The sequence below is a fragment of the Amblyraja radiata genome, chromosome 46 (genome assembly GCF_010909765.2).
Source record: "Amblyraja radiata isolate CabotCenter1 chromosome 46, sAmbRad1.1.pri, whole genome shotgun sequence".
Taxonomy (NCBI): Eukaryota; Metazoa; Chordata; class Chondrichthyes; order Rajiformes; family Rajidae; genus Amblyraja; species Amblyraja radiata.
The window spans coordinates 5,550,496-5,559,482 of NC_046001.1; the positions used below are offsets into that span (position 1 = coordinate 5,550,496).

Consider the following 8,987-nt stretch of genomic DNA (forward strand, 5'->3'; position numbering starts at 1 on the left):
ATCGGGAATAATCTTCCTGCATCTAGCCTGTCCAACCCCTTAAGAATTTTGTAAGTTTCTATAACAATGTCCCTTTCTCAAGGAAAGGAACATGTCCACACGGCAATAAACAATGTACAGACAGACCTGCTGTGGGAAGGGGGGGGGGGGGGGGGGGGGGGGGGGGTACTGTGCGTAGCGTGGAACTATAAACCATTAAAAGGAGGAATATACGATATTATTTCTGCCTGAACTCATATGGAACTATTTTTGCATTGGTGTAAAATGTTCCCTCGCAGGCAATTAGCTGCCCCCCGTTCGAGGGGATGGAAGGCGACCTTTGTTAAACGACATTGTCATCTTCGTACAGTTCCAACTAAATACCAATAGGTGAGAACCTGGGTTATTTAAGAGATCACATTTTAGAACTACTGCATTATTTTTCATTCACCAAGTATTTGTACAAAAAAAACCATAGAAAATACTGCATAATAAATGGTATGGGAAAAAAATCGACCTTTTACGTGTTGTTGGAAGAATCGGTGCGCATTTGTGCCCACCAGACCGGAGTTGGAGTGAAAGACGGCGCCTACACTAGTGAATGTGTAATTTTGTGTGTCTCCCCGCATGTGCGTTCGTACGTGAGAACGCATTTCATGCATGCATGCGTATGCGTGTATATGTGCGTGTTCGTGTCAATGTGTGCAAGTGTGCATACACATATATGCACGTATGTGTTTCCGTATGTGTAGGAAACATAGACATAGAAACATATAAAATAGGTGCAGGAGTAGGCCATTCGGCCCTTCGAGCCTGCACCGCCATTCAATATGATCATGTTGCAGTGCAGTTGCTGGTTTAAACCGAAGATAGACACAAAATCCTGGAGTGACTCACTCAGCGGGACAGGCGGCATCTCTGGAGGAATATGTGAAGGGTCTCGATCAGAAACGTCACCTATTTCTTCTCTCCAGAGATGCTGTCTGACTCGCTGAGTTACTCCAGCTTTTTTGTGTCTATCTTGTGTTTATATATGTCCTCGTGTGCCTTGTGTGTGCACGCATAAGCGCATTCATGCATTTGCACGTGGGCATGTGCATTTAATAACGTATGCATCTGTTCGTTTGCATGCATTTGGTGCATGTTCACGTGTCTACGCATGTATGTGTGCATGCATGCATGTACACGTGTGCATGTCTGTTTCGGCATATGTTTATGCATCAATACATGTTTGGACATACCTGTCTATAAATACCTGTATGTGTTTGCACGTGTAGAATTGTAAGCTAACTTCTGTACATGCTGAGTCCATGCACACGTGCCACCTGCGTATCTGTGTATATGCACAGTCGTATTCACCTTACGATTCATTCAGTGTTCAGGGTCAGGGTCAGGGTTGTGTGAGAGGGGACAATGTTAGGGGTAGGGGCTGGTTTTCAATGATGGTGGATAGCTCATGACTTTAGTATGGTGGCCCTCAGCGGGCATGTCAAACATAACAAGTACGTACAACTTTTTAGGATTTAGTATGGGAGCCTTGCAAAGTTTGGATATTCTGCGTCCGCTCGCGTCCTCGAATTTGGTTTCGTTATCTCCTTACCGTTGGGGAGTTGTATATGTACACAATGAACGTATACGCCCCATTGCCTGAGATAAAGTGCTCCTACCTGGGTCAATAGGCTGGGCTTGGGGTGGTTCAGTGTACGTGAGTGCACAGCGCTCTGTAACTGTGTATGTCTGCTGCGATCAGTCAGTCTCGGTGATCTGTCCGGCAGCCGAGCGGAAAACTGAACTGACGTGTTTGAAATAAGTTCATAAGTTATAGGACAAGAATTAAGCCATTCGGCCCATCAAGTCTATTCCGTCATTCAACCATGGCTGATCTATCTCTCCCCCCTAACCCCATTCTACTGCCTTCTCCCTATAACTTCTGACACCCGCACTAATCAAGAATCTATCTATCTCTGCCTTAAAAATATCCGCTGACTTGCCCTCCACGGCCTTCTGTGGCAATGAATTCCACAGATTCACCACACCCTCTGACAAATGATATTTCTCCTCCTCTCCTTTCTAAAGATACGTCCTTTTACTGTGATGCTGTGGCCGCTGGTCCTAGGTTCTCCCGCTAATGGAAATACCAGTGGAAACGAGTGGAAATTGAGAGCTGCCCGCTCGTAAGACATGACCTAACGTTGACATTCTCTCGCTATCTCGTCACCCGCCTTCCCATCCCATTCCAACTGTATCCCTTTCTCTTGCTTCACATTCCACGCATTTTCTCTCCTCATCTCACAGCTTTTTATCACTAACCTCTGTCCACCCATGACCCCCCCCCCCCCCTGTATCCACCCATCACTTGCCAGGCATTGTCTTCTCCCTTCCAGCTGTCTCCCCTCTACTGAAGAAGGGTCCAGACCCGAAACGTTGCCTGTCCACGTCTCCCACAGATGCTGTCTGACCCGCTGAGTTACTCCAGCACTTCGTGCCTTCTATTTACATCCTCACGCTGCATTTGGTTGTATGGTTGAGACGCCGTGGCCTCTAAATGAAATCAGAGCCGTGACAATAAATCGTGGCTCCTGATTAAAGAGCACGGGGCTTTCGGGTAGACTCGTTAACGTTCGCCTTGTACACTTGCATGACGGGGAACTAATCCGATGCCCATCCCATGGTCAGCTCCAGACTCTTATTATGGTGCAAATGTTTAAGTGAGCGCTGCAATTTGTTGCTTCTGGTTCTTAATTCTCGTATGTGGCGCGGCGCCAGAGACACGGGTTCGATCCTGACTGTGGGTTACCTGTCCGGAGTTTGCACCTTCTCCCCGTGACCGCCTGGGCTTCCTTCGGGCGCCCGGGTTCCCTCCCACACTCCAAAAACTTGTCGGTTTGCAGGTTAATTAGCTGTTGTACACTGTCCCGAGTGTGTCGGATGGAACCAGTGAGCGGGGTGGGTGTTGGTTGGCGTGGACTCGGTGGGCCAATAGACAATAGACAATAGGTGCAGGAGTAGGCCATTCGGCCCTTCGATCCAGCACCGCCATTCAATGTGATCATGGCTGATCATCCCCAATCAGTGCCCCGTTCCTGCCTTCTCCCCATATCCCCTGACTCCGCTATTTTTAAGAGCCCTATCTAGCTCTCTCTTGAAAGCATCCAGAGAACCCGCCTCCACCACCCCCTGAGGCAGAGAGTCTGTTTCCGAATGGTCGAATGGTCGAAGGGCCTGTTTCCACACTGTATCTCTAAACTAAATATGCTTTCAGAAACAGTTTCTAATTAAATAGTAAGGGAAATAGACTGTTAGAAGTGTGTTCAGACGTTGTCATTATATTTTGAGTAGAGGGGGTGTCCTAATCGCTTGGCTTGTTCGCGTTGCTGATAGGAGACACCCATAACACACGATGTGCTACTAGTTGAGACCACAAATGCAGCACATTGCACAACTTAAACCAGTTTAAAATGTGTTACTGCAATCTTTCTTTGAACTTGTGTAGCTGAGTGCTGGCGGGCTGGCGGGCGGGCGGTGCTGGGGAGTTTCCACTGACTGCACCTGCGGGCAACATCGGGAGCGTGCGTTGAATAATAATATTGGAAGGGGATCTTATGACCTTTTAGGCGCCGGAACATAACAGTTTCTGTGTGTTCGCGTGTTAGGGTTCGGGCGAGTGAATGGAGCTGGGCGTGGGCGGGGGGGGGGGGGGGGGGGGGGGGGATGTCGTGTATGTAGCTTGATGTGTTCGAAGAGCCGAGTGTGTGTGTGGGGCTTGCACTTGGATGGTGTGTGTACAAGGGATGGGTGTTACATATGCATCGATCGAATGTGCCTGGGGTACATGAGCAGGTACATGGGCATCTATGTATGCACGGAGTGAGTGGCTGAGCGCAAATGTAGATTCACTTAGATTGTGGACACACACATATATATATAAGGGATGCATGGATTGTGCAAGTTGCGAGGGACTGTGTGTGTGTGTGTGTGTGTGTGTGTGTGTGTGTGTGTGTGTGTGTGTGTGTGTGTGTGTGTGTGTGTGTGTGTGTGTGTGTGTGTGTGTGTGTGTGTGAGTGAGTGTATATATGTGTGTGTGTGTGTGTCTGTCTGTGTGTGTGTGTGTGTGTGTGTGTGTGTGTATGTGTGTGCGCGCGCGTGTGTGTGTGTCTGTCTGTCTGTCTGTCTGTCTGTCTGTCTGTCTGTCTGTCTGTCTGTCTGTCTGTGTATATGTGTGTGCGCGTGTGTATATATGTGTGTGTGTGTATATAAATGTGTGTGTGTGTGTGTGTGTGTCTGTCTGTCTGTCTCTGTGTGTGTGTGTGTGTATATGTGTGTGCGCGCGCGCGCGCGCGTGTGTGTGTGTGTGTGTGTGTGTGTGTGTGTGTGTGTGTGTGTGCGTGTGTGTGTGTGTGTATATATGTGGGTGTATATATATGTGTGTGTGTGTGTGTGTGTGTGTGTGTGTGTGTGCGTGTGTGTGTGTGTGTATATGTGTGTGCGCGTGTGTATATATATGTGTGTGTGTGTGTGTGTGTGTGTGTGTGTGTGTGTGTGTGTGTGTGTGTGTGTGTGTGTGTGTGTGTGTGTGTGTGTGTGTGTGCGTGTGTAGGGTTTAGCACATTGACGCACACCAAGGTACATCGAAAGGCGTTTGTTTGATTGCCATCCAGTGAAAGAAAATGGGTTGATAGACACAAAATGCTGGAGTAACTCAGCGGGTCATGCAGCATCTCTGGAAAAAAATGATGGATGATATTTCGGGTCGGGACCTTTTTCCAGACAAAAGGGCACCGACCCGAAACGTCGCCAGTCCTTTTCCCCCGGTGACGCTGCCTGACCCCCTGAGTCACTCCAGCACTTTGTGTCTGCCTTTGGTATAAATCAACATCTGCAGTTCTTTGTTTCTGCAAAAGAAGAGGGGTTGCATTGTTGTGGAGATTGCTGTACCTGCCCGTCTTTCGTATGGATGCCAAAGATATGCCAAAGGCTTTTTTCAGGATACCCAAACGGCGACCCCATTCTCCATATCCACTGCCGGCCTCTACAGCCATTTAGGTGGATATACGAGGGCGCCTCCTCTACACGTGGTAGTGTAGACGTGTGTTCGGTATGTATACAAAGGCGGCCCTACATGTGGACACGTCCCACCACACATTTTGGCGGTGCATGCATGTGTACGCGCGTTTGCAACACATTCCCAGTTTTAAAGGGAGTGGAGCCGACTCATCTTTTTAGACGTGTAGCCATAAATCTTACACTTCTGTTCTTTGTCAGAAGGATTTGGGAAAGGTGTTTAACTGAGCGTCGGATCCAACATCGACAGCTTACTACTCCATCGCTAAAACTTGGACATAGTTCCAATCGCTGCACAACGCAGGATGCAGGACCTCTCTCTGAGCGGAGAAATGACCAGGGGTGGGAGTGCATTCTGCGTTTAAGCAACTGGAAACAAGGAACTGCGGATGCTGGTTTACAAATCAAAAAGACACGAAGTGCCGGAGTAACTCAGCGTGTCAGGCAGCATCTCTGGAGAACGTGGATAAGTGACGTTTTGGGTCGAGGTTCTTCTTTAGACTCAAACTCAGACTTCAGACTCAGTCTGAAGAAGGGTCTCGACCCGAAACGTCACCTATCCATGTTCTCCACAGATGCTGCCTGACCCGTTGAGTTACTCCAGCACTCTGTGAAACGTCACCTATCCATGTTCTCCACAGATGCTGCCTGACCCGCTGAGTTACTCCAGCACTCTGTGAAACGTCACCTATCCATGTTCTCCACAGATGCTGCCTGACCCGCTGAGTTACTCCAGCACTCTGTGAAACGTCACCTATCCATGTTCTCCACAGATGCTGCCTGACCCGCTGAGTTACTCCAGCAGTTCATGTCAAAATCCAACCAAGTCTCTTAATAATTCTTAATAATTCTTAATAATTAATTAAAAAATAAGAAGTTGTATATGAAATGTAATATGTCAACAAGTATTAGGTACTGAGGTACCACAGTATTGTACTACTTCTAACACAAAAATAAATACATAAATAATAATAATAATAATTATTATTATTATAATAATAATCTTAATAATATTTATAGTGTTAATAATAATAATAATAATAAGTATAATAATAATAATAATTATAATAATAATAATTCTGTGAGCTACTCTGTCTTCAGCGCTTTCTAATCGGTTTCAATTGTCGCCTGTTAGAGGCCCCAACAATCTTTTTCTCCCGATAGTCCTAAAAAGCCAGGTCAGAGATACTCTACCTCGGGCATCGAAATAAAACAGGCATACTTGTTGCGAATGACATTTATCACTATGTTACTGATTCATTATCAACTGTCTAGGGTTTCGTGTCGCCTATGTTGGCACCCCGCCGTGTCGGTGCTGCAACCCATCTGATTAGTGGATCCATGACTTGGCAGCGACCTGTGAAATCTTCTCGTTTCTCGTTTTACTTGGCTGGCAGGCTTCAAGAGTGTACTGTACAAGGATCCTGACTTGTCAAAGCAGAATATAAACAACGATACAAAAAGCTGGAGAAACTCGGCGGGACAAGCTGCATCTCTGGAGACAATAGACAATGATTAGACAATAGACAATAGGGTGCAGGAGTAGGCCATTCGGCCCTTCGAGCCAGCACCGCCATTCAATGGCTGATCATCCACAATCAGTATTTTTTTTAAAGAAGGAACTGCAGATGCTGGAAAATCGAAGGTAGACAAAAATGCTGGAGAAACTCAGCGGGTGCAGCAGCATCTATGGAGCGAAGGAAATAGGCAACGTTTCGGGCCGAAACCCAAGGGTTTCGGCCCGAAACGTTGCCTATTTCCTATTTCCAGCATCTGCAGTTTCGGCCCGAAACCTTGCCTATTTCCTTCGCTCCATAGATGCTGCTGCACCCGCTGAGTTTCTCCAGCATTTTTGTGTATCATCCACAATCAGTACCCCGTTTCTACCTTCTCCCCATATCCCCTGACTCCGCTATCTTTACGAGCCCTATCTCGCTATCTTCAGACTGGTAGGGAAGACCCGAAACGTCACCCTCTCCAGAGATGCTGCCTGTCCCGCTGAGTTACTCCAGCTTTTTGTGTCTATCTTCAGTTTAAACCAGCATCTGCAGTTCCTTCTTACACATATCAACAACGATAACTTGTTGTGACTAATATAGTGATGTAATTTGGAATTTCCCAACTATTTCAGAGGCAAGAATTCCAAAGAGCTGGAATTTTGAAAACGCCTGACTTGTCTCGGTGCCGTGAATGGGGAAGTCTCGCTGCGTTATGGGATTGAGGTCCATGGCAAATCTCACAGCTATCAGGCCCATTCGCCAAAATGTCCTGTCCACTTGGTACATGGTGGAATCTATTATTCTCCCGCTCCCCTTCTCAACACGTTTAGAACGTGGCTACAGAAACATAGAAAATAGGTGCAGGAGGAGGCCATTCGGCCCTTCGAGCCAGCACCGCCATTCAATGTGATAATGGCTGATCATCCCCAATCAGTACCCCGTTCCTGCCTTCTCCCCATATCCCCTGACTCCGCTATCTTTAAGAGCCCTATCTAGCTCTCTCTTGAAAGCATCCAGAGAACCGGCCTCCACCACTGAGGCAGAGGATTCCACGGACAGTATTCATTTTGACTCCGAATAGACAATACTTAGCACCCGCTGTTTATTTCCATTGACATAATCTCAAAATCACAGCGGGTAGGGTTGCTGCCAAACAGCGCCGGAGACCCGGGTTCAATCCCGACCACGGGCGCTGCCTGCACGGAGTTTGCACGTTCTCCCCGTGACCTGCGTGGGTTTTCTCCCGGTGCTCCGGTTTCCTCCCACACTCCAAAGAACTACAGGTTTGGAGGCTAATTGACTTCTGGTAAAATTGTAAACTGTCCCCAGTGTGTGTCAGTGTGCGGTGATCGCTGGTCGGCGCGGACTCGGTGGGCCGGGGGGGGGGGGGGGGGGGGGGGGGGGGGGGCCTGTTTCCGCGCTGTATCTCTAAACCATAGATAAAGTAAACATGTTTTTGGGACCTCTGATGAAATCACAGCCAGTCCAGCACCGCCTATCTGCCTTGGCGTCTGCAGGGGGACCCCCTACTTTTTTTTTGTCAACCTTGCTTTGTTCAGGGTATCACATATCATTCTGCGTTAACGAGAATGGCGAAGGAGCAGACGAGGGAAAGGCATCTTCGGTCTAAGATGCACGCATGGATCAGAAACCATATACTTCTTAATTCGTTGATGGGATGCAGGCGTCACTGGCGATGTAAGCGTTTATATCCCATCCCTAATTGTCCCTGAATTGAGGAGACAGTGAAGAATTAACTACATGGGGAGGTTTATGGTTTAAAGAGACACAGCCCTGAAATAGCCCCCTTGTACCAAACAAGTCCACGCCGGCCACCCATCCATCACCCGTTCACAATATGTGTAAGAAGGAACTGCAGATGCTGGTTTACACCGAAGATATGCACAACGTGCTGGAGGAACTCAGCGGCTCAGGGAAAATTTCTGGAGAAAAGGAATACGCGGCGTTTCGGGCAGAGACCCTTCTTCAGACCCTCAATCCGGAACGTCACCTATTCCTGAAGAAGGGTTTCGGCCCGAAACGTTGCCTATTTCCTTCGCTCCATAGATGCTGCTGCACCCGCTGAGTTTCTCCAGCTTTTTTGTCTACCTTCGAGTTTCCAGCATCTGCAGTTCCTTCTTGAACATCTATTCCTTCTCTCCGGAAATGCTGCCTGGCCCGCTGAGTTCAGTAAGTAAGTAAGTAAGTTTCTTGACCAAGTATTCACATACAAGGAATTTGCCTTGGCGCTCCGCCCACAAGGAACAACGTGACATACAGTGACAGTTACCAATGACTGAGAAAACACTAAACATTAATAATAATGACATTAATGATAAAACGCCATTGATCAAGCATGTGAACCAACAAAATACTCCGGCGTTTTGCGTCTACCCGTTCACAGCAGTTCTACAATTTTCACATCCACACGAGGGGATATTTACCGAA

The 8,987-nt window shown here is 47.7% G+C and overlaps 1 protein-coding gene across 1 annotated transcript in view; it reads left to right on the top strand.

The window, feature by feature from the left end:
* Window positions 1-8,128: 8,128 nt before the first annotated feature.
* Window positions 8,129-8,987, top strand: part of wnt10b (Wnt family member 10B) — an 11,503-nt gene continuing 10,644 nt past the window's right edge. Inside the window, exon 1 of the mRNA XM_033015562.1 lies at window positions 8,129-8,237. Within this exon, the coding sequence (XP_032871453.1) occupies window positions 8,129-8,237 (109 nt within the window). The remainder of the gene's footprint in view (window positions 8,238-8,987) is intronic.